The following is a 26911-nucleotide window of genomic DNA, read 5'->3' as shown; positions in this document are numbered from 1 at the left end:
ATGTCTGTGAAAATGGCAGCAGCCCTGCTCCTGCTCCAGATGAGTGGCTTCTTTGGATCTGGGAGTGGAGGGAAGGTGCTGGTGTGGCCAATGGAATACAGCCATTGGCTCAACTTAAAGGTAATCCTAGAAGAACTTGTGAAGAAGGGACATGAAGTCACTGTTCTGATACCCTTGGCTTCCCTTTCTTATGAGGTTGAGGACACATCTGCTATTGAGTTTGAGACATACCCTTTATCCTTTCCCATGGCTGATTTGGAGCAACTTTATATGGAGACAATCATGAAAAGTATCTATGAGCTGCCAAAGCAATCCCTTTGGAGATACTTTATAATGTTGCAAGAAGTGGTTTGGAAGTATTCAGATTATTTTGAAAGTCTCTGCAAAGATGCAGTTTTTAACAAGGAACTCATGACAAAACTACACAATTCAAGCTTTGATGTCATGGTAGCAGATCCCTTCATACCCTGTGGTGACCTGCTGGCTGAGATTCTCAAGATACCACTTGTGTACAGTCTCCGCTTCTTTCCTGGATACACACATGAGAAGTACAGTGGAGGACTCCCATTGCCACCTTCCTATGTGCCTGTTGCTATGTCAAAATTGAGTGATCGAATGACATTCATGGAGAGGGTGCAAAATGTAATCTATATGCTTTGTTTTGACTTTTGGTTCCAAATATTTAATGAGAACAAGTGGAATCAGCTTTACAGTGAAGTATTAGGTAAGTGCCCTTTTCAATTGGGATTGTTGCATTCTAAATTTGCTGTGTTATTGAAGGTGATTTTGAAACAACAGTATTGACAGCAGAAGGATTTATTGCTCCTAAATAAAACTGTTAAAAGTCTGTATAATTATCTGCCAAAATCAAAGCATTGTAGAAAAACTTATGTCCCAATATCATTTGCAAAGCTTTGGGTATGACTTGAACAGAACTCATCAGAAAGTCAAACACTCACAAAACAAATCTTTGATAATGCCTCTAATAAGTCACAAATCCACAAGCCATTTTAACTCATGGTTTAAAACAGTAGCTTTACCTGTGTGGTGACATCATCATCGTTGCCATGATTAGAATTCTTCTGCCATGACTTTTTATCATTATCATGACTATGCACATGCACAGTTGTGACATGTGACTTGTGCTCTGTGTAACATATGTGAGGGTCAGATTCAAATTTGCTGACGTTTTACCTCCACCTTTATGTGGTTTCTCAGGATCATTTCAGGGGTTCAAGCATGTCTGGGGACTGCACTCAAGACATTAAGGTTTCATGATAAACACTTTTACCATCTAATCCATTTCACTATGTAGAGGCCCACAGAGGTTTCCTAGTGAGATCTGAGCTTGCCTTACCCAGCAGTGCTGCATGAAGAGATGGCTTGACCACATGTGTGGTTACCAGGTGGTTGGAAGGGTCTGCACTTGCTTGATATAGGAGGAGCTGTCTTGCCCACCCCTCGGCATTCTTACAAATACCCCTTTTGAAGAGACACATGGGACTGGTGTTTTCAGGCCTTCCTGAAGCTATCTTGTGTTTCTGTTCTGTCTTCTCTCCCCTCCATGTTTCCATCTAAATATCCTTGACTCCTGGAGAGTACCCTGGGGGAAAAGTGGGAGCTGGCCTCCCAGAGATAACACTATGAACGGGGACAGGGACTGGGCAAAAACAGGGTTAGTGGGGCCCATAGGAAGCAGTAGACATGTCCAGTTTTGTAGTATAATTTAAGGCAGGTATATTCCAATTTTGGAAGTGAAAGTAGAGTGGATGAAAGAAATGCCGAAGGGAAAAGTGAGTGCAATAAGCCAATCTCGCTCTTGCTCTCTCTCATCTCGCTTGCTCTCATTTCACTTGCTCTCTTATTTTATCTACAAAATTTAAGTTAAAATATAGGGTTAAATATAGGAATATTCGGTAACAGGAAACTTAGGACAAGAGTAGAATTTCCCTAGTGCCAAAATGGGGCAGGAAATGTAAACAGATCTTCAGTGATTCTCTTGAAGAAAGTTTGAAAAACTTAAGGTAAGGTAAAATACAGGAATATAGTGTTAAAAAAAAAAACAAAAACAAAAAACAAAACAAAAAAAAACCCCTTAGAATAAGAAAAGCAACAAGGCAGAGAAGCTATGTCCTTGATTCTCCAAATTATGGGACTATTAATGCAGACCTCTGGGGAAGAATCAGAGTCAGGAAAATACACTATGAGGAAAATGGGCAGAAAAAGATTCCTGCAGAAGTTTTTGGCCTGTGGACAGCTTAGATCTGAGTCCTAAGCAGCAGGGAAAATAATTTCCCTGAGACAGATGCAGGCCAGACAAAACCCTCTGCTCTGTAGATATTGTCACTGTATGAAAACATGATACCATCAGAATTAGTATCCTCCTGGCCATGAAGGCAAGAATAAGTAACAGAAATCTTGGAAAAAAACTTAGTAATCTCTCGTTCAAAAACTGAAAGCTTTTCAGATCTTTTTCTCTCAGATCTCTTTTCTTTCTGTAATGGCAATATTAGACTCACCTGCAAAGAATATCTATCAAAACATGAAATTCACCTGTAATTGCCCTAGGGGGGAAAAACAAACCTTTTGGAACATGGCAAACCCTCTCTGCTAGTCCAGTCTTCCCTTTACGACACTATTATAAAACCAGCAGAAACTTGGGACCATAGCCACAGGTCCCAATAGCCAGAGCCTTGGTAGAGAAGCCTGAGAGAGCACACAGGCAGAGAGCCAAGTGTGGCAACTTCCCTCCAGTGTGGAGCTGCAGCAGAGGCAGTGCATGACCCAGAGAAAGCTGCTGGCATAGAGAAAGCAGTGGGAACTTGGAAATCCTCCCTGCAGAAAAAATCAGGGTCAAGTTTCTACCAGTAGCTGCAAAGCTGCAATGACACCATGGGAAAAATAGAGGCAAAATTTGGCGTTAGTTATGAGGCTGTTAAGGGTGTCGGGAGTTGCCTGCCTGACCACCAAACGCAAGTCAGTATATGGGGCTACACAGCACTCGTGGCTGAGGAGAGGAGCAAAAGAATCCCTCTGAAAAAGCTTTTTTCTTTTATTTTTATTCTTTTTTTATTAAGAAAAATTTACCATTTTATACAGCACTCAAAGATCCCCCTATCCCCTCCTCCACCGCAGCCTCCCAAACAATCCAACCCCCATTCCCACCCACAAGAAGTCAAGGTCTCCCATGGGAAGGCACATATAGTAGAGGCAAGGCCAAGCACCACCCTGCCTCAGGGTTGCATGAGGTATCCCATCATAGGTAGTGGGCTCCAAAAATCCTCCTCATGCACTGGGAATGGATTCTGATCCTACTGCCATGATGGCCCCCAAGGAGATCAAACTATAGAATTTCATCTGTACAACTATGCAGATGGCCTAGCTCAGTCCCATGCAGGCTCTACAGCCATTAATCCAGCTTTCATGCGTTCCCACTAGTTTGGTTTGGTCTCTTTTCAGGTTTCTCCATCATGATATTGATGCACTTGATCACAGAATGCCTCTTCTCTCTCTTGGACTGGACTCCTGGAGCTCTGCCTGGTGATTGGCTGTAGATCTCTGCATCTGCTTCCATTAGTCACTGGAGAAAAGCTCTGTAATACAGTTAGGGTATTCTGCCATCTGATCACCCGAGTAGGCCAGTTCAGGCACCCTCTGGACTATTGCCAGTAGTCTAAGGTATGGTCATCCTTGTGGATGCCTGGGAACTTCCCTAGAACTCTATTTCTCCCTATTCCCATGATGTCTTCATTTATCATGGTATCACTCTTATTGCTTTCCCACTCTCTGTTCCAGCCCGACCATCCTGTTCCTTTATGTTCTCAACACCAACATCCTTCCTTCCATTGGCCGCCCTGCATCCCCAGTTTACTCATGGAGATCTCATCTATTTCTCTTTCTCAGGGCGATCCATGTGCCCCTCTTTGTGTTTTCCTTGTTAGCTAGCTTCTTTGGAGTTGTGAGTTGTAGTCTGGTTATCCTTTGCTTTATATCTAGTATCCAGTCATGAGTGGACAAACATCCACTATGTTTGTCCTTCTGAGTCTGGGTTACCTTATTCAAGATAATATTTTATAGTTCCATCTATTTGCCGGCAAATTTCATGATGTCATTGTTTTACTCTGCTGAGTAGTACTTACTTGTGTATATGTACCACATTTACTTACTCCATTTTTCAGTTGAGGGACATCTAAGTTGTTTCCAGGTTCTGGCTATTATTAATAATGCTGCTGTGAACATAGTTGAGCATGTGTTCTTGTGCTATGATTGAGCACTCCTAGGGTGTATGCCCAAGAGTGGTATAGCTGGGTCTTGAGGAAGATTAGTCCCATTTTTTGTGAGAAAGTGCCATACTGATTTCCAATGTGGCTGTATAAGTTTGCACTCCCACCAACAGTGTAGGAGTGTTCCCCTTATTCCACATCCTCTCCAACATAATCTGTCTGCAGTGCTTTTGATCTTAGCCATTCTGACAGGTATAAGATGGCATCTCAGAGTCATTTTGATTTGCATTTCCCTGATGACTAAGGATACTGAGCTACTCCTTAATGTCTTTTGGCCATTTGAGATTCTCCCTTTGAGAATTCTCTACTTAGCTCTGTGGCCCAATTTTAATTTGATTGTTTGTTATTCTGATCTCTAGTTTCTTGAATTCTTTATATATTTTGAAGAACAGACCTCTGTCAGATGTGTGGTTGTTAAGGATGTTTTCCTATTCTGTAGGCTGTTGTTTTGCCATATTTACTGTGTCCTTTGCCTTACAAAAGCTTCTCAGTTTCAGAAGGCCCCATTTATTCATAATTGCTCTTAGTGTCTGAGTTATGGAGTTATATTTAGAAAGTTGTCTCTTATGCCAATGCATTAAAGACTACTTCCTACTTTCTCTTCTATCAAGTTCAGTGTAACTGGTTTCATATTGATCTTTGATCCACTTGGACTTGAGTTTTGCACATGTTCATAGATATGGATCTATTTGCAATCTTCTACATGTTGATGTCCAGTTATGCCAGCACTATTTGTTAAAGATGCCTTGTTTTTTCGATTGTGCAGTTTTGGCTTTTTTGTCAAAATCAGGTGTTTATAGGTGTGTGAGTTAATGGCACAGTCTTCAATTCCTTCTCATTGGTCCACATGTCCTCTTTTATGCCAATACCAAGCTGTTTTCATTACTATAACTCTATAGTAGAGTAGAGTAGGGATTATGATGGCTCCAGAATTAGCTTTATTGTACAGGATTCTTTTACCTATCCTGGGTTTTCTGTTTTTTCAAATGAAGTTTAGTATTGGTCTTTCCATGTCTGTGAAGAATTGGGTTGGGATTTTGGTAGGGATTTCATTGAATCTGTAGATTGCTTTGGGTAAGATTGCCATTTTTAACTATGTTAATCCTACCTATCCATGAGCATTGGAGATCATTCCATTTTCTGATATCTTCTTTAATTTCTTTCTTCAGAGATTTAAAGTTCTTATCATACAGGTCTTTCACTTGCTTAGTTATAGTTACCACAAGGTATTTTATATTATTTGTGGCTATTGTAAAAGGTGGTTTTTCTCTTATTTCTTTCTCAGCCTATTTATCATCTGTATATAGGAGAGTTACTAAATTTTAAGTTAATCTTGTATCTTGCCATATTACTGAAGGAGTTTATCACCTGTAGGAGTCCCTGATAGAATTTTTGGGGTCTGTTATGTATACTATCATATCATCTGCAAATAGTGATAGTTTGACTTCTTCCTTTCCAATTTGTATTCCCTTGATCTCCTTTTGTTGTCTTACTGCTCTAGCTAGAACTTCAAGTACTATATTGAATAAATATGGGAGAGCAGTCAGCCTTGTCTTGTTCCTCATTTTAGTGGGACCCCTTGAGTTTCTGTCCATTTAGTTTGATATTGGATGTTGGCTTGCTGTAAATTGCCTGTATTATGTTTATTTATGTTTTTTGTATTCCTGATCTCTCCAAGGCATTTATTATGACAGTGTGTTGGATTTTGTCAAAGGCCTTTTCAACATCTAATGAAATGATCATGTGTTTTTTTTTTTCTTTTAGTTTGTTTATATAGTATATTACATTGACAGATTTTTGTATGTTGAACCATCCTTGCATCTCTGGGATGATGCCTACTTGATCATGGTGGATAATTTTTTTAGTGTGTTCTTGAATTCCATTTGGCAATATTTTATTTAGTATTTTTGCATCAATGTTTATGAGGAGATTGGTCTCTAATTCTCTTCCTTTGTTTCATCTTTTTGTGGTTTGGGAATCAGAGTAACTATAGCTCATAAAAGGAGTTTGGTAATGTTCCTTTGGTTTCTATTGAGTGGAACTAATTGAAGAGTATTTGTATTAGCTATTCTTTGAAAATCTGGTAGAGTTCTGTGCTGAAAGCATCTGATCATGGTTTTTTATTTTGGTTGGGAGATTTTTAATGACTGTTTCTATTACAGGTTATTGGTCTTTTGAATTATTTATCTGGTCTTGATTTCACTTTTTGTATGTGGTACCTATCAAGAAAATTGTCTATTTCTTTTAGATTTTCCTATCTTGTAGAGTACAAGTTAGTGAAGTATGACCTGATGATTCTCTGGATTTCCTGGTTGTTTGTTGTTATGTCTCACTTTTAATTTCTGATTTTGTTAATTTGGATGCTCTCTTTCTCTGCCTTTTGGTTAGTTTGGATAAGGGCTTGTCTATCTTGTTGATTTTCTTAAAGAACCAACTTTTTGTTTCATTGATTCTTTGTATTATTCTCTTTGTTTCTATTTTATTTATTTCAACTCTCAATTTGATTATTTTCTAGATTCTATTCCTCCTGGGTGACTTTGCTTCTTTTTGTTCTGGAGTTTTCAGATGTGCTGGTAAGACATTAATGTGAGACTTCTCCAATCTCTTTATGTGGGCATTTAGTGCTTTGAATTTTCCTCTTAGCACTGCTCTCAAGGTATCCCATAAGTTTGGGCATTAGTACATTCATTTTCATTGAATTCTTGGAAGTCTTTAATTTCTTTTTTTTTTTCTTCTTTGACTCATTGGTGATTCAGTTTAGCATTATTTAGTTTCCATGAGATTGTGGGTTTTCTGTAATTTTTGTTGTTGTTGAAATCTAACTTTAAGCCATGGTAGTCCAATAGAATACAGGAGGCTATTCCAATTTTTTTGTATCTGTTGAGATTTGCTTTGTGACTGAGTATTTTGATTTTAGAAAAGGTTCCATGGGGTGTTGAGAAGAAGGTATATTCTTTTTTGTTATGGTGGAATGTTCTGTACATATCTACTAGGTAAATTTGAGTCATAACATCTGTTAGGTCCCTTATTTCTCTGTTAAGTTTTAGTCTAGCAGATCTGTCCAGTGGTGAGAGTAGGGTGTTGAAGTCTCCCACTTTTAATGTGTGGGATTTGATTTAAACTTTAGTAGTGTTTCTTTTACATATGTGGGTACCCTTGTATTTGGGGCATAAATGTTGTGAATTGAAACTTCATCTTGGTGGATCTTTCCCATGATGAGTATGTAATGTCCTTCCTGATCTTTTTTGATTGATTTTATTTTGAAGTCTATTTGTTAGATATTAGGATAGCTACACCAGCATTCTTCTTAAGACCATTTGATTGGAAGGTCTTCTTTTACTCTGAGGTAGTATCTGTCTTTGAAGATGAGGTTTATTTTTTGTATGCAGCAGAAGAAATGATCCTTACATTGTATCTATTCTGTTAGCCTATGACTTTTTATAGATGAATTAAGTCCATTGATATTAAGGAGTATTAATGACCAGTGATTGTTAATTCCTATTATCTTTTTGTGGTAGTGTGTGTGTATTTCCCTTCTTTTGGGATTTAATGCTGTGCGGTTATCTATTGCCTGTGTTTTCATGGGTGTATCTGACTTCCTTAAGTTGGAATTTTCCTTCTAGTGCTTTCTATAGAGCTGGATTTGTGGATAGGTATTGTTTAAATCTGTTGTTGTTATGGAATATCTTGTTCACTCCATCTATGGTGATTGAAAGTTTTGCTGGGTATATTAGTCTAGGCTAGCATTCATGGTCTCTTATTGTCTGCATTCCATCTGTCCAGGACCTTTTGGCTTTCAAAATCTCCATTGAGAAGTCAGGTGTTATTCTGATGGGTCTACCTTTGTAAGTCTCTTGGCCTTTTTCCTTTGCTGCTATTAATATTATTTCCTTATTCTGTATGTTTAGTGGTTTAATTATTATGTGGTAGGGGGACTTTTGGGGGGGACTAGTCTATATGGTGTTCTATAAGCTTCTTGTTACTTTAATGGTATCTTTTTCTTTATGTTGGGAAAGTTTTCTTCCATGATTTTCTTGAATATCTTTTCTGTGCCATTGAGCTGGTATTCTTTTCCTTATTCTATCCTTATTATTCTTAGGTTTGACCTTTTCACGGTGTCCTAGATTTCTTGGACATTTTGTGTTATGACTTTTTTGGCTTTTGTGTTTTGGTTGACTGATGAACCTATTTCCTCTATTGTAGCCTCTACACCAGAGGTCCTCTTTTCCATCTCTTATATTCTGTTGGATATGCTTGCATCTGTAGTTCCTGTTTATTTACTCAGGTTTTCTATTCCCAGCATCCCCTCTGTTTATGTCTTCTTCATTGTTTCTACTTCACTTTTCAGGTATAGAACTTTTTCCTTCACATGTTTAATTGCTCTTTCATGGTTTTCTTGGATTTCTTTAAGGGATTTATTGATTTTTTTCCATCTTTTGGTTGTCTTTTCCTCAATTTCTTTAAGGGAAATTTTCATTTCCTCTTTAAAGGCCTCTATTATTTTCATGAAGTTATTTTAAGGTCATTTTCAAGTGCTTCATCTACATTCTGATGTTCAGGTCTTGCTGTTGTAGAAGGGCTAGATTCTGGTGATGCCATATCACTCATTTTGTTGTTGTAGGTATTTTTTGCACTGGCATCTTCCCATCTCTTCCTCCAATAGGTGCAAGAGGTTCCTGTGTCTGAGCATGCTGCTATTGGTCAAATCTGTGCTTGCTGTGTCTGCATCTCAGGGGGCACCTTTGGGTCCAGTCTTAGCTCTTGGTCTAATTTGAGCTGGCAGATTCTGTATCTAAGGAAGCTGCTCTTTGCCCAATCAAAGCCACCTGATTCTGTGACTTATGGAGCCACTCTTGGTCTTATCAGGGCTCTTGGTCCAGTCATAGCTGGCAGATTATGTGTCTTACTAAGCCACTAGGTCACAGGGGGATGAGTACTGGGTTAGGGTGTGAGTCTTATGAATTGCAGGGTCTGATGCGGGGGGGGGGGGGGGGGGTGGGGTTGGTGGGAGAGTCTGGCCAACAAATGGGGCAGAGATGGGTGGGAGTTCACAGGGACTAGTTGTATCCAAGGGCCAAAGTCCTATAGCTGAAAAAACTTTTTTCAAGCACTCTATTAACTGAACCAGTGAGGAAGGAGAGAAAGCCACCAAACCCCTGTCTAAGTGAACACAGTTGGAGGTGCATGACCTGCTCCAGGGACAGTGCCAGGTGAACTGGGAATGCAACAGCCACCATTGGCCACAGCTGGGACCCAGAAAGGCTGCTTGGGCAATGTAGTTCATAACAGCATGGCAGAAGAGGTAGGCAGGCCCAGAAGAAAGTGCAGAAAAAACAGCATGGTGTCTGTTCAGCTCAAAATGCATTTTTTTCAAGCTTTGTTAGCCTTTCCTCCTGAGAATTAGAAGAAGATGAACAAAACTTGCCTGTCAAGAGGCAATTAGTATGCTAATGTTTATAAGTCACTTTTTTTAAAAATGTGGAGCTGAGGATCCAACCTAAGGCCTTGTGCTTGCTAGGCAAGCACTCTACCACTGAGCTAAATCCCCAGCCCCTATCAAGTCACTTTGAGACCATTTCTAAAAGAAGGGAAAGTAGTTTGTACACTGGGAAATTGCTTTGGGTATAGAAAAAACTTATGGCAAATAAGAAATTGGGGTTGTGCTTGAGATGTAAGAGGGGAACATTGAAAGACATAGCAAGGCATTATTAAAAGAGCTCATGGTAAACTTAAAAAGCAGCTTCAAATAATTGAGAAAGGGGAAAACTCTACCCACAGTTACCCAAGGAAGCTTGATGGCTGCCTGAGTCTGGTGAGGTATGTGGAACAAAGAAAAGTGAGCTCCAATAATACTGTTGCTGCTGACATTTCTTCAGAAAAGCTGGAATGAAACAAAACCTGGAGCCACACCACTTCTGTTTCAGTGCAGGCTCCTTTAAGAAAAATGGTTCCTAATTACTGTGCAGGAAGTTTTTCTAAGAGCTTTACAGCACCTCATTATGGTAATTCCACCCTTGCCCTGAGGTGAGGCTTCTCAGGAGAGTGAACCTAAAGTTCTGCTGTAACTGATTGAAGTTTCAGCAATGTGTGTTTGAATTGTGGCACTCAGGGGAATTGTATTGGGCAAAGGGGCAGCCCAGTTGCTGGTGACAGCCCACTACTGGGTGTACTTCTCCCAGTTCTGGAATGGGTAAAAGGGCCTGGCAGGAAAGGTGAGTGGGGAAGTGGTGTCATCCTGAGTATTACAGCTCTCTAACAACAAGTGTTACAGCCCCTTAGCAATGACATTGCTTGTGAGAGTGGTGAAGTTACTCAGCCACACATGGAGCTTTCAGGATATAGCCTAGCAGCGGAGCCTGCTGAGTGCTGCAGGTCTGGAAGCCACTCTAACTTAGACAATTATTTTCCCCTGGTGGGAGATTGACTGTTGTTGAGCTACCAGCTGTGCCATTCAGAAACAGCATGTGCTTTAAGCGCTTCTCCTTCTTGCCCTCCTTTCTTCCATTTTGGGCTTGCTATGTATACATGTCTAGAAATGAGATAGCTCTCAATAGAGGGGTTGTTGTTGTTGTTGTTGTTGTTGTTGTTTTGTTTTGTTTTCTGAGACAGGCTTTTTCTGTGTAGCTTTGCGCCTTTCCTGAAACTCATGCTGTAGCCCAGGTTGTCCTCAAACTTTCAGAGATCCGCCTGCCTCTGGCTCCAGAGAGCTGTGATTAAATGCATGTGCCACCGCCACCACCACCCCCACAGGCTCAATAGAGATTTTAAAATATCTGGAATGCATACACTGCTATTTAGCAGCAGCATTATTCTTCAAAAACTAACATTTTGCTTGCTTTGTCAGAAAAGTCTAAAGAATAGGAATTATAGGTGTTAGTAGTTAAGCGGCGCTAGGAACACGTCCCAAACACGACAAGACCACGGGAGAGTTTTATTAAAGAGGACAGAGGTGACAGGCCTGCGTGAAACACACACGTGGGTTTGGAGATAAGGAGTGGGGGGGGGGCTCATGCAAGATGGCACCGGCTTTTTAAAGATTGGGCCGCGCATGCGTACAGGGACTCCTGTGGGTACTCCACGCATGCGCGTACATTACATGGCTGCGCGCGCTTTACGCAACCACGTAAGGCCACAGAGTCCCGGTCTCGCGAGATGTCTGACCTGGAGATGGCTATTCTACACCGGAAATAGTTAGGCGGTCCGCCAGGCAAGCCCAACCATGTGACCATGTAATTATCTATCAATAGGTGATTGAGATCAATGATCTACTGAGAAATGTTTTGTATCCAATGTTTTACGTATTATGCTATATAGTTGATTTAGACCTTTGAATTTCATAAATAGTACCATAAGAGGAATATTCTTATTCCTACTTTTCAAATGAAGTACAAAGAAATTATTCTTTGTCTTGTTGGAAGAAAACATAAATAGTTATGTTAAGAAATCTTTTCTAGATGTGTGCTAAAGTTTGTAAAATAGTTCTATAGAGTTTCCTTTTGAATATAAGTTGTAAAATGTATAAGTTTAGTGATATTCATGTTAGTTGTAAATATCTATAGTAATGTTCATAATTGAATTGTGTTTATTAGTGAACCATGGTTTGGTAAAAGCCAAGGCAATCTTTAGCTTTGATACAGTTTATTTGATGCATTTGCATGGAGAGTTTTGATTTAGGAAAGAGCTTTCTGTAGCTAAGGCTGCTGTAGTCATCCTAGACCCATTTCCAAAAGCATATTCCATCTTTATAATCCTCTACTCCTGCCAGGGGCTGGTAGTCAAAGATGGGCAACTTTCTTCTTGATAGCTTCCAACCTAAGAAAGAGTATGCTTCATGGAGAGTGTATCTCCATTATAGGTAAGGAAAATTAGTCAAGAAGGATGACTAAGGACAGGCATAGTCTACCTGAGGGGCATGGTGGGCCATTTATTATATCAAGAGGGGGAGTTCTGGAGGCCCACAGAAGTTTCCTGATAAATTCTGAGCTTGCTTTATCTAGCAGAGATGCAGCAAGCAATGGCTTGACCACATGTGTGGTTTCCAGGTGATTAGAAGGGTCTGCACTTGGATGAACTAGGGGGAAGTCTTTTGCCCCACCTCTTAGCATGCATATAAAAAGCCTTTAGGAAGAGACAGAAGAGGTCACTGGATATTGAGGCAGGCCCTCCCAAACAATCCTGTGTTTCTATCTGTCTTCTTTCCCCTCTATTTTTCTATCTAAATATTTCTCAACCCTCTCTCCTCAAGAGTATCCTGAAGAAAATGTGAGAGCAGGCCTCCCACATCACTAGCCCCTAAAACAGTAGCTTTAAACAAACTCTATGTCATCATGATTTGCACATATAGAGTAAGGGCTAATACATATTTCTAGATAGGTATCTACATAGCATTGATAACTTTTCACTGTATAAATATTAGTTTTCTCATTTATAATTTGAAATATATTCTCATTTCACCTGCTAAATTTCTGCACAGCTGTGAATACAGTGTCTATGTAATCAGCACAGAAATCATGGATATTTATGATTTTGGACAATCTATATTTATTTATTAGTGGGGTTGTAACTTTGTTTAAAAATATATGACATTGAAGTGTAGACATTGATTATTAGTTAAAGTGTTTGAAAATATACATAATGACTAAACATCTCTTTCCATATTTTAAGACTTGTTATCCTTATAATCTCCAAACAAACATACACAGAACAAATTATTACACAGTCAATTGTGAATTAAGAGAAGTATGAGGAGAAGAAACTGAGGCATAATTGAAAATTCACTTTGAAGTCAGCCAGGGCTATATAGTGAGACCATGTCTCAAACTGAAGTGCTGAAGAAAGAATTCCCATAAACATTTGCACCGGGTGTAGTAGCACACCTGTATTCCTAGCAGAGGAAACATGGACAAAGAGAATCTGGAGTTCAAGGTCAACTATGGCTACCTAGGATATAGGAATCACACATGGGCTCCATCCAAAATCTCAAAACAAAACAAAACAGCACATTTCTCAGTTCCCTTTGAAGAGCACACATCAAGATTCCAGCAGATCACCAGCGAACTCTTGATGGAGAAGAGCAAGGAAAAGTGTTTCCCTGACTATGACAAACAAAATTCACAGATAATGAAATTGAATATATTTAAATAGTATATCTAGATATTTGGTAATCATGAATGTCCAAGGTATTTTATAGATGTGGTATCTTCTATGTCATTTGCCACTTGCACAGTGACTTCATATATCTCTAAGCATAAGGTTGAGTAACATAGATACTATAAACTTGGATTAAACATTATATACTCATGCTGTGGGATGTTCTGTATGTCAAATGTGTCGCTATGATTGGTTAAAATAAATAAAGTGCTTATTGGCCAGTAGCCAGGCAGGAAGGATTGGGTAGGAGGGACAAGGAGGAGAGAATTATGGGAAGTGAAGGCTGGGGCAGAGAGATACTGCGAGCTGCTGCCATGACAAGAAAAATGTAAGGTACTGGTAAGCCACGAGCCACGTGGCAACTTATAGACTAATAGAAATGGGTTAATTTAAGATATAAGAACTAGATAGCAAGAAGCCTGCCATGGCCATATAGTTTGTAAACAATATAAGTCTCTGTGTGTTTACTTGGTTGGGTCTGAGTGACTGTGGGACTGATGGGTAAGAGAGATTTATCTTGACTGTGGGCCAGGCAAGAAAACTCTACCTACATACTCAGAGATAGATAGATAGATAGATAGATAGATAGATAGATAGATGCAAAAAGTTTTATATTCCAGCCACATGCTTGGCTATGTTATCAAAAGTGCTTTCAGGAGAATCCTTGGCATATTGATCTTCACCCGACACTTATGTCATGGGTTATACCTTCCCTGTTCTGATTCCTCTTAGGAAGACCCACAACACTCTCCAAGATGATGGGGAGAGCAGATATATGGCTCATTCGAACCTACTGGGATTTGGAATTTCCTCACCCTGTCTTACCAAATTTTGATTTTGTTGGAGGGCTCCACTGCAGACCTGCCAAGCCTCTGCCTAAGGTAAATACAGTGATGTTTTTTGACTTCTGTTTGCCTTGCATTTTTAGGAAGAGTGATTATATTCTATCACTTCAGAATGGTTGTCAAACTCAGAGAGTCACAAGAATTTAGATAAAGAAAGCTGCCTGTAGGAACACCTGTATCTATTCCATCACCAGGTGTGAATTTCAAACCAGCAGTGGTGGCACAGGCCTTTAATCCCAGCATTTGGGCGGCAGAGGCAAGAGGATCTATGTGAGTTCAAGATCAATCTGGTCTACAGACTGAGTTCCAAGATGGCTAGGATTGTTATACAGAGATACACTGTCTCAGAAAATAAAAAAGAAAGTGTGAATTAAATGTCAATTAAATTAATTCAGCAAGATTCTGTAATAAAAATCATTTTCCTATATTTTAGTGTAACAAACACACAAATACTAAGTGAAGAGAGTGGTTCAAAAGCCAAGTCCTACACAAAGTGATTTGAGAGTAGATAGATGGAGTAAGAACAAAGAAAAACATTTTCAAGAGTCACAGCAGATCTGTTTACTTTCTTGATCAAACACACAAGTGAAAATGTACATAATGCATACCTTTGCCCAAACTGACCTAGTAACATAAATAGAAATGGAGGTGGAGCTTTTCTTTTATCCCAGCTGCTCTGTCCCAAATAATCACACAAAGCTTATATTAATGACAGAATGTTTCGTCTGTAGTTAAGGCTTATTACTATCTAGCTAGTACAACTAAAATTAACCAATTTCTATTAACCTACATTTTTCCATGTGGCTTCATGGCTTTACCTGTTCTCTATCATCTTGTTCCTCCTGGGGCTGGCTTGTCTCTCTCTGACCCTGCCTTTCTTCTCTCTGTATTTTCAGTTTGGCTGTCCCACTTGGCTTTATTTGGCCATAGCAGCTTCTTTATTAACCAATAAAAGAGAGGAATACATATTCACAGCATACAGAAGGATTATCTCACAGCATTTGCCCCTTTCTGTCTAGTCAAAAAGGAAGGTTTCAACTTTAACATAGTAAAATTATATAGAAGAAAACAGTTATCAAACAAGAATTACAGTTACAATATCCAGTCCACTTGTATTTGACAAAATTAGAGAAAATATTTTATTACCTATCTCATCTTGGTGAGTTTAAAGTCTTATATCTAACTTACCTTTTTATCATAACTAAGAAAAACTATAATTATCTAGTCTTCAATTCCATCAAAGAATTGAGAAGGAATTAATATTACATGAGTAAGAAAAAAGTTCAGGCAAGTGACTTCTAAAGAATGTGACAAATGACAGAATCAGCTAGCTGCCCAAAAAGTCACCCAGGTTTCCTCTGTCATATTGGGATATCCATCTTTGGGACACAGTCCTAGCATATGTGACAGACTTCCCTGTGAAGCAGGGAAATTGGAAGGACTGTCCTACCTTGTCTTGTCAAAGCTCGGCAGTCACCTTTCTTGTGTGCTGCTGGTATAGTTTAGACAAGAACAGTCTGCTATTGAAGGAAGGGCAGTTCCTTGTCCACATGCCTAGCTTTTGTCATAAAGAAAACAAACTGCATACAGAGTTTCTTCAATGCCCATCAACTTTTGTAGAGTACATTGGTGCTGCCAGGAGCAGATGTGTCTCACTGTCATGAAAAGACTGTCATTAAAACATTTTAAATGCCATATTCTATAGGAGACTGAAGATTACCTATCTGACCTAAATATAATTTTGACTATTGTAGGTTACAACCTATATTTTTGCAATTTTGTATTTTTTAATTATACCTTACATTTTTAATTCCACTGAATAAACACAATACTTAAAACAAGAGTAGAAATCTTTATGAAGTATAACAAAATTAACTTTAAATTTAAACCAACAAACTAAAATCTATATCAATGTAAAATATTTTGAGAATAACAGTTGTTTTTTTAATTAAAGAAGATTCTATCCTTTATTGCCATCATTTTTATATATCTCCCTTTCTTCTTTTAGAAATAGATTGACTATAAAAATAACAATTAGTAACCAACACCCTTTAAATATGGTGGACCAGCCCCCATAATTATCTACCCTAGAGATTCTTGATGACTGAGGGATAAGAGACTTCATTAGAAACAGAGGGGAGAGATACAGAAAGTAAATAACACAGGTTAGACTTGAGTGGGCCTGAATCTTTATCCAAACAGACCCTGAACTTTATTCCAAAGGTCTATTTAATAACAATGCCAAGGGGTGGAGCAAAAAACACCCCCCTTTGCTAGTAACAGTCAAGTGTAGACCCTTATAAACAGCTGATACTCAGACCTATAGTCCAATCAACCTCTTATGCAGTCCCACTGGGTACAGCCACTAGGAAAACTAGTGGGCTACAACAGGTCCCTCTTTATATTATAAAAGAAAAAACTCTTGATGCAACTGCATCAAAATAACATAATAATTCTAACATAAACATTTTCATTAACAATTATAATTCCTACTCTCAACCTTCCTACAAACCATCTCTCAACCTAAAAACCTATATTCAAGAACAATTTTTTTTGGGGGGGGAACAGAGGATTGAACCCAGGGCCTTGTGCTTGCTAGGCAAGTGCTCTACCACTGAGCTAAATCCCCAACCCCAAGAACAATTCTTAATAGAACTTAATAAAAACATAACATTAATTCACTCAAGTAACATGAAAATATTTTTAAATTAACTATACTGAGGAATATTAACTCTCCTTTTTCTTTATATTTTAAACTAAATCTTGATCCTAGTTAGAAAACCTGTATTTTTCTATAAGCAGTTCCATTTTTAACATAAACAGTTCCATATGCAGTTCATAAGTCATCACCGTTAATAGAGTCGATATGCATAAGTAAATTCAAACTCTTCCATTGTAATGAAATCATTACTATCCATTTCATTTCTTAAGTCTGAAAGTTCAAAAAGAATCTGGCACCATTCCTAAAAGTTCCTCTGGCTTCGAACTCACAAAGATCCTCCTGCCTCTGCCTCCCAACACTTGGGAGGCAGAGTCGGGCAGATCTCTGTGAGTTTGAGGCCAGCCTGGTCTCTAAAGCGAGATCCAGGAAAAGGCGCAAAGCTACACAGAGAAACCTTGTCTCGAAAAACAAAAAAACAAACAAAACAAAACAAAACAAAAAAGTTCCTCTGAACACTCACAGTCAGGACATGGCTAGTCAGATGCCCTTAAGTCTGTGTATAGCTGTCAGAGTTGTAATGACTCTGAAGCAAACAGCTCCAAAGACAAGAAGTCCCACAACCAAAGCTTTTCAGGTCATGCAAGTCTCTCTGAAACCTCTGCTCCCATCCACCACTGTGCTCTGTAGTCTGCAGCCCTCTGCAACTGGGCCACTCACAGACCAGGCTAGAGAGCTTCACCTCACAGCCACACGGGTTCAATGCTCCTTCAGCTGTCATGAGCTGAACCACGGCCTTTCCACACCCACCCTGCATTTGGGAGGAAAATCCATTACCTGTATCGCTCAGGGTCCGAGTGCTCAGCAAACTGGGTCCCAGTCACAGATCCCTGGTCTGGCTGCTTAGCTGGGAACACTCAGCAGTTCCCACGTGTCACAGCTGCTCATCCAGCACTGACACCACTTCTTCTAGGCCTCCAGAAGCAGTCTGGTCTCCAGAGTCTCCATTGCTTGCTCTTTATCTTTCGTGTGGCCACAGCAAACTACTGGACTCTCTTGGCCATTCAACTTTCTCCAAGTTTAGCATCACAAAGGCTGCAGAACTTTGCTGTTCATCTTTCCCGCAGTGCAGCATCTCCGCTGGGCTTCCAAACTGCTCCTTGCCATTAGCTTGTCTCATAGCTAATTGTGTCCCCTTCTCACTGTGGCTTCCTTTTGGTAAAAAACCTGTAGACCCTTGTTTACAGCATTGATGCCTTGAGGGTCCCAGCTTCTGAGACCCTCTGGCTGCTGGTACTTGCACTGGCTCTTGGCGTCTGCTGCTTGAGAAGCTATGATGCTTCATAGGTCTCAGCTGTGAACACATGGCTGCTATTTTCTGAAGCTGGCAGTCTCTGGAACTGCTTCTTGTTCTTATTGGTGGTTTCTGGAACTGCCAAGTCTGGTAAGGTTATTGATTTCCCAGGGTGGGAAAACTTACTCTTCATATCCTTAGACATAAAGCCTATATAATTCTATACCTATATTTTTCTGACTAAATCTATAACCTATTTAAACCTACATATAATAGGACTACTTTATAAACCATACCCAAGTCTCATTCAAGCCTATATAATAACTTACATTCTATAGGACTACTCTCTAAATCCCAAGTCCTACTCAAGCCTTTACATTTACTTTATAAACCTTACATAAGTCTTACTTACATTCTATAGGTCTACTGTATAAACCTTAACATCTAGAAGAAACCTTATCTAAGTCTACAACTAGCATCTTTACTTCTTACAGGCTTAATATAGGACTGCCTCAGATGTTCTTAAAGAAACTCTATAAGACTACCTTAGCAAAGATATTTCTTTCTTAACATTTAGAAAATATTTTTAACCTAATTATTAACAAGACCAGAAGTACACAAATCATTTCTAAAGTACAGAATTTATAGTAAAGTTTTGATATTATTCTAAAGTTCTTGAGAGTTTGAAGTAAGATTTGTCAATGGCTCTTTCAATGCTGGGATTTAGTGAGTTCTGTTTGCTATGGATTTGTAACATTTGTTGCTAGGAAGCTGTAACATTTTCAGGTACAAGGCCACAACCCAAAGTTGCCTTTTCTGCCAAGCTCTCTCAGCCATTCCAGAACCAGCAGAGATGAGCTCTCAGCAGTAAACTGTTCCTAATTAGAGGCTGTCCCTTTACCCAGATTCATAACAGCTCCCTTAAGTGCTTCAATTCAGACTAACATTTCTGTTATAGTAACAGCAGTACTTTTGGTTTGCTCTACTGAAAAGCTTCCCTTCAATCTGAGAGTGAAATTACCATATTTAACTGCTGTAATGCTCTTAAAAAAACTTTTGAGCAGCTATTAGATGATATAAGGCACTGTTTCAAACCTGCATTAATACTGCATTTCCCAAAAAGCCTTTCAGGTATGCTAAGAAACTTTCTAGTTCCCTTTACGTGGTTTCACTTTTACAAAAGGAGATTTTTTTTTTCTTTCTTAAGCTTGCCTTAGAATGCCTGTGCCACTTTTTAACAGGTATATCTCTCTAATTAGATCTTTCACCTGTCCCAGTTTCTGAGCCATGCATCTGTTTGTCCTGACACTCACTTTGCAGCTTATTGCCAGAGGCAACACCCTTGGGGCTTCACTCATGTTCAATGAGGCAAACCCAAAGCATTTGTTTCAGAAATTTCTGTTCTCTAATAGAAAAAGGAGCTCCTCTCCTGGATAGCTCCTGATTAAACTCTTCTTTGATAGATGTTTCCTCTCACTCTTCCTCGGGATTTTGCATCCATAGCCCCGTAGTTATGTTTGTCTTATCCTACTTTACCCTAAGCTTTTTCTTTTTTGTATTTCTAACCCAATATTTCTATTTTCTACATCCCTTACTTTTACAGATAGAAGAGAGGGAGTGTGTGTATGCCTATATAAAGAGAATTCTAATGCTGCAACCTTGTGGTATCTCACTGCTGTAGCTAGAGTTTTCTTGCCTGGCCCAGGGTCAGGACAAATCTCTCACCCACCAGTCCCACAGCTGCTTAGTCCCAACCATGTAAACACACAGAGACTTATTTTGCTTACAAACTGTATGGCCTTGTCAGGCTTCCTCTTATCTACCTTTTCTATCTTAAATTCACCCATTTCTATAAATCTATACTTTACCAAGTGGCTCGTAGCTTACCAAACCTTACATCTCACTTGTCATGGCAGCAACTGGCAGTGTCTCTCTACCTTAGGCTTCTACTTCCCAGAATTCTCCTCTCTCCTTGTCCTGCCTATACTTCTTGCCTGGCTACTGGCCAATCAGAGTTTTATTTATCAATCAATCATCCACAGCATGTCCCCTTTTTCTTTTTTTTTCAAAAAAGAAGGTTTAACTTTAACATAGTAAAATTACATATAACAAAACAATTATCAAGCAAGAATTACAGTTACAATATTAAAGAAGATATCCTATCTATTTTATATTTGTGAGTCTAAGGTTTCATATCTAACTTATCTTTTATCATAACTAAGGAGAATTATAACTATCTAGTATTCACCTACATCAAAGACATCAGAAGGATATAATATTAACTGAGAAATGGGAGAAGGATCCAAGCAACTGTTGAGAGTCTTACAAAAGTAGACAGAGACAGGTGGCAGCCTGGACAGTTATCCAAAGTTCTTTTTAAAGTTGGGGCATCTGTCTTTAGCCCACAGAACTAGGGTCTCTCAGTCATTTCTCTTGGTGTCCTGTAGCATGTCTGGCAGTTTCCTCTGCAAAGCAGGTACCTGAAGGATGATTTTGCCAAGCAAAGTTCAGTGGTCACCTTCCTATGGGTCCTTCATGTCCAGTAGATCAATCAGTCCAGGCTAGAACAGTTTCATGCCCAAATTGCTATTTTTGGCAAGGTAAAGATAAACTCCATGTGGAGTGTCTTCGATGCCCATCCTCCTCTCTGAAGTAAATCTGTGCTGCCAGGAGCAGACATGTCTCACTGTCCTGAAAGTCTAAGTTTTTTAAACATTTTTAAATGCCATATTCTGTATGTCTTTGAAGTGTTTGAGGATTACCTATCTATCTGAAATATATCTATGTATACCTAGAAAACTTAACATGCTATGAGTTTGACTATCCTATAAGCCTAATTATTAATCTATTTAATTATCCATTACAATTTTAAATGAGTTACATAAACATAATACCTCAAAAAAGAATAGAAATATATACAGTATAAAAAATTAAGTTTAAATTTGTATCAATAAATTAAAATCCATAGAAATGTAAAACATTTTAAACAAGTTGCTCTTTATTTATTTTTATTTTGTTTGCACTGGTGTTTGGCTGCATGTATGACTATGTGAGGATGTCAGATCTTGAGTTACAGATAGTTGTGAGCTGCCGTGTGGGTGCTAGGACTTAAACACGGGTCCTCTGGAAGAGCAGTCAGTGCTCTTAACCACTGAGCCATCTTCTCTCCAGCCCAACAAGTTGCTCTTTAAAAGTAGTTTTAATAAACTACCCTTTCATCCTATGATTATGTATTCTATCCCCTTCTTCAGGAAGAGATTGCATTTATAATCAACCTTCTTTAAATAAAAATATTGGTTTTTCTCTGCCCTACACCAGAGGGCACTACTGATTTGGGACACAAAAATCTCTTAACTTTTTCCTTTAGCAATATGCCTTGGTTTAGAAAAGGAGTGAGCCTATGCCATCTCCAAAGCCAGCTTGGTATATTTTGGAATTAGGGCATAGCTTCTCTTACTTCTACTTCCTGCTGGGGGAGGGGGGCACTGTATTTGTAGCTAGGGTTTTCCTGCCTGGCCCAGGGTCAGGACAAATCTCTCTCACCCACCAGTCCCACAGCTGCTCAGACCCAACCAAGTAAACACACAGAGACTTACATTGCTTACAATGTATGTAATTGTGACAGGCTTCTTGTTATCTAGTGCTTACATCTTAACTCGTTTCTATTAATCTATACTTTGCCACTTGGCTTGTGGCTTACCAGTACCTTACATCTTGCTTGTCATGACGGTGGCTGGCAGTGTCTCCCTTCCTTAGCCTTCTACTTCCCAGAATTCCCTACTCTACTCTCCTTGTCCTGCCTATACTTCCTGCCTGGCTACTGGTCAATCAGTGTTTATTTATCAATCAATCATCCACAGCACAGTGCCTAACCTATATACCCAAGAATAAAATACTGTTGCCTTCATTTTTAAATTTTAAATTCCTTATTGGCATGCATACACTCCCAATACTCCTCAATCCTTTCACCAAGTCCTAGGGTTATTTTTTTTCTTTTTTTATCTTTTTCTTTGTCTCTGTTCAGGTGCCATCTATGGTGGACCAGACCCCACCATGATTTATCCCAGGAACTCTTGAGGAATGACTTACTTAGAAATAGATGGGAGAGAAACAGAGAGAAAACACAGCATAGACATGAGTGGGACTGGATCCAGATGAAAATGGGCCTTCAGCTTTTTCCAAAGTTCTATGTATAACAATGGCAAAGGGTGGAGCAAAAGACCTCCCGCTTGCTAGTTACAGTCAAGTGTAGACCCTTCCAAACACCTGGTACCCAGGCCCATGGTCCAATCAACCTCTTATGCAGTCCTGCTGGGTACAGCCACTAGGAAACCTAGTGGGCAACAACTATTAAATGAAAACAAACATTCATAAATATAATTTTGGGACTTTGGGTGTAGTTTTCTAGACTACTTCCCACTGATTGGACAGTGCTGCTAATCTTTGAGGGAACTTGAGAAAAATTAGAGTTATGCTCAAGTCCTGACTGGAGTCTTTTGTGACAGCAGCTTTCAAGCTGTTCTGGATGTAGAACTCAGAGGAAACTGCAACAGAGTTGCTCTGAAACATTGGATCATCTGGGCAATCCACTCCCATCATTGATTTTTCTTTTTCAGGGGATCTTCCTCAATCAGACCATATTAACTGGAAGAAATGCATAGCCTCTCCTTCCTATGGAAACAAAATCATAACCTCTCCTTGAAAGCATTTTTGATTTCCATTTGACAAATATATTTTTTTACTTCAGTTTAAAGTTAAGGCATTCCTAAAGTATCTTGGTGGGTTTGTTTCAATATTCCCTCTTTCAATTATAGGTCTCTTAGCAGCTATCCTTTGTCAGCAATAAAAAAATTCAAAATTCACACAACAATATACAGAATCCAGACTTCCTATGTATTTCCCATCTTTATGTGGCCTTTTTATATTACTTTTACTGTTTATTTAACTATGTATTTGTTTCTGTGAAAGTCTATACCCATTCTTTATTCACCAATAAAAGGAATACATATTTAAATACAGAAGGACTATCCCACAGGCCATCAATTGACAGCATATAGTACATTTCTTTGCAATGAAACTAATATCTGTTAAAAAGAACATGAATGAAAAGGCAATGGAAATTCTTAACAAGATTAGAAATAGATTGATGGTCCATGATTGCACTCCTGAGTATGTACGTAAAAGAACTAAATGAAGGACCTCTATGAGATAATAATGCAAGGATTATTGTGGTAGCACCATTCCTGAAGGGAAGGGATTGAATAAGAATGGCCCCAATAGGCTCATAGACTTCAATGTTTGGTTCCTATTTGGTGAAGTGTTTAGGAAGGATTAGAAGGGGTGACTTAATTGGGAAAAATGTGTCACAGGAGGTAGGCTTTAAGGTGTCAATAACCCAAACCATGTCTGGTTTCTATCTATGTGTTTGCAACTTATGGTTCAGGTAGAATTCTGGGATACTATTCCAGTGCCAGTCCTCTTTACAATGGTGCTCCCCACCAAGATGTTCATAGACTAACCCTCTGAAATTGTAAGCAAGTGCCCAACTAATTGCTTTTTTTAATAAATTGCCTTAATCATGGAGTCTCCTCATAACATTAGAACAAAAACTAAGAAAGGTAGAAGCAACCTAGAAATCACTAGAATTGTTGATAAAACTTAGATAGTATACAAATACAAAAAAATCACTAAAATTTTAAAACCTATGGTCTAGAGATACATGGCATTATCTTTAATGACAGTACACTAAGTAAACTAGCCAATGAACAAGGCAGAAATAAAATAAGAATTCCTTATGTAAACTCTTTAGACTGTCAAAATAATAGAAACAGAAAGCAGATGTTTGGTGGCCAAGCGACTGTGGAGGAAGAAACAGAACTTTGAATTTAATATTAACAAATCTTGATTTTCAAGATGAAAATGTTCCAGAACTATTTGTATGAATGTGAAGATGTGTAACAGAGAGAACTGTAACCTTACATTTGACTACAACTGTACATCTTATATGTGGATGTGAATAGTTTCAAAGCATCCAGTATTCTAATAATTTCTAATGCCTCTCAGTTTCTTCCTGTGATTGTTAGTGTCAGGTTTTATGCAGGTTATTTGATGTTGCTGCTGTTTGTGATGAGCTGATATTCCATTAACAGGAAATAGAAGACTTTGTCCAGTCATCTGGAGAACATGGTGTTGTGGTGTTTTCCCTAGGATCCATGGTGGGTACCCTAACAGAAGAAAGTGCCAATATGATTGCAGCCGGCCTTGCCCAGATTCCACAGAAGGTGAGATACAGTGTCTCAGTGTTGCATCCTCACTAAGACTGTCATATACAGTTCAGGTGTGATGACAGAAACCTCCTGTGAGAAACTGAAGCTGTTCTGATATGATAGCTCTAGCTCACTCTGATGTCAGCTATGACATTAAAAGACAAGGGACAGATGCCAAACAGTAGGTGATGTTTTTGATTGATAACTTTGTATTAACATTGTGTTCAGAAAGAAAAACACTTAACAAGTGTTTATGAACCTGGTATTAGGAAGGTATTATAGGCAGAATAGTGTGCCTTCTTACTTCCTCCATTATCTTGGAGGATATTTAAGGACTCACCACATACTACAGTGTAACTATACAGCATTTAAATTATAACCAGTAAGCACACTGGACCAGTAACAATAAGGAAGCATCAAAATTTGCAGTTGTGGGACTGTAGAAATGCCTCATCTTTGAAGAGCATGTATGACTCACTCAGAGGACCTGAACTTACTTCTAAGACCTCATGTTTATCATCTCATAAGTGTCTATAACTGCATCTCTATGAGATCCAATGCCCTCATCCAGCCTGTCATGACACCATACACAATTTCCATACATGTGTATACACGTACTGTCTGAGTTGGGGTTTCTATTACTGTGAAGACACCTCATGACCATGGCAATTATTATAAAGGAAAACATTTAATTAGGCCTGGCTTACCATTTCAGATGTTTAGTCTATATCATAATGGCCAGTGGCATTCAGGTCAACATGGTGCTGAAAAGGGGCAGAGTTGTACATCTTTATTCCCAGGGAGCAGAAGGAGACTGTGTGCCACACTAGGCATAGGTTTAGCATGTGAAACCTCAAGCCTGCCACCACAGTAGCACATTTCTTCCAACAAGGTCACACTTCCTCCAACAAGACCACATCTCCAAATAGTGTCACTCCCTACAGTCCAAACATTGAAACACACGAGTCAATGGGGGCCATACCTATTTAAACTACCACACATATATACTCACACATACAGACATACTGGCTTACACATAAATAATAATAAATCATTATTTTAAAAATGGAACTGTGCTATTCTTGTGTATTTGTTTATCTTTTATCTTGTTTTATTTTTATTATTATTTAGATGCCTGTTTTCTAAGAAGAGAAAAAGATGGGTGTGGATTTGGATAGAAGGGGAGGAGCTAGGGAAGGAAAAATATAATCAGACCATATTGTATGAAAAATATTTCTTTCCAATAAAAAGAATATAGAAAAAGAAGAAGATGTAAAGTTTTTAAAATAGAGTTTGTACAACAGCATAAAATTCCTTTTGGGCTTGGCAAAATGTGACGACCTACATATTAAAACAGGATTATGCATGGAAATGTTTTCCCTGCTATTCAAAATGATAGGTAGGCTAGGATTTACCAACCCAGAGTCCACCTGGGAGACTGTGGCTTTTAAAGCTGAAGTAGAGGGTAACTTGGGGACTTGCTCTTCAAGTGACCATGTGCATAGACAACAACATGTCACAGAGACCTAATCTTACAAAATACCTATGATAAAAGTGATGATAAGGGATTAACTCAAATACCATTGAAAAATATTTATATTGAATTTGGAAAGTAAAAATTGCTATAAATATATATTGGGGAAAAGGGTGTATGTTAGTAACATTGGTGGATCATTGAACTGGAATTACAATCACATATTTTTTTTGAATGTGCATTGGTATTTGGCCTGCATGTATGTTTGTGTGAGGGTTTCTGCTCTCTTGGACCTGGGGATACAGACAGACAGTAGTGAGCTGCTATGTAGGTGCAGGAAATTGATACTAAGTCCTCTGGAAGAGCAGCCAGTGCTCATAAACACTAAGCCACCTCTCCAGCCTTGACACATTTCTTACCTCCTGCTTGACATTACTGGACCTAACTTTGCCTAAGTTGCTGTTGGTTAAATGTTAAGGTGGCGTGCTGACACTTGGATAAGCATGAGAATAAATGCAGGAGAGTGAAGAGTGTTGCATCCTTGCTGTAGTAGTTCTTCATGGTTCCCATCATCCATCCTCACCTCCTGGCTCCTCCAGACTGGGCATTTGTCTCCACTGATTCTTAATTTATCCAGAATTCTAGAAGGAGTAACTTGACATTTAACCAAAGTAATAAGAGGCTAGCTTCCTCTTTACAGGTAATTTGGCGATTTGAAGGCAAGAAGCCAGACACCCTGGGCTCCAACACTCGGCTGTACAAATGGATCCCCCAGAATAACCTTCTTGGTAAGCATGAGAAGATCCCTGAGACATGAGGAATGACTGCTCAGGAAGGTGAATGTCAACACTATGGTATTTAGGACAACTGTGATCTACTTCTGGAGAAAATGGGTAAACAAATGATGTGAATATTCTGTACAGTAACCTTGGAAATGGGA

General features: G+C 39.0%; 1 protein-coding gene across 1 annotated transcript in view; it reads left to right on the top strand.

Annotated features, from left to right (window-relative positions):
* LOC118575880 (UDP-glucuronosyltransferase 2B31-like) overlaps positions 1-26911 on the top strand; it is a 40107-nt gene continuing 13196 nt past the window's right edge. The window contains exons 1-4 of the mRNA XM_036176251.1: positions 1-724; positions 14166-14314; positions 24381-24512; positions 26672-26759. Of these exons, the coding sequence (XP_036032144.1) occupies positions 1-724; positions 14166-14314; positions 24381-24512; positions 26672-26759 (1093 nt within the window). The remainder of the gene's footprint in view (positions 725-14165; positions 14315-24380; positions 24513-26671; positions 26760-26911) is intronic.

The sequence above is a fragment of the Onychomys torridus genome, unplaced genomic scaffold (genome assembly GCF_903995425.1).
Source record: "Onychomys torridus unplaced genomic scaffold, mOncTor1.1, whole genome shotgun sequence".
Lineage (NCBI taxonomy): Eukaryota > Metazoa > Chordata > Mammalia > Rodentia > Cricetidae > Onychomys > Onychomys torridus.
Note: the sequence above shows the minus strand (reverse complement) of the source record. Positions and strands in the feature narration are given on the sequence as shown.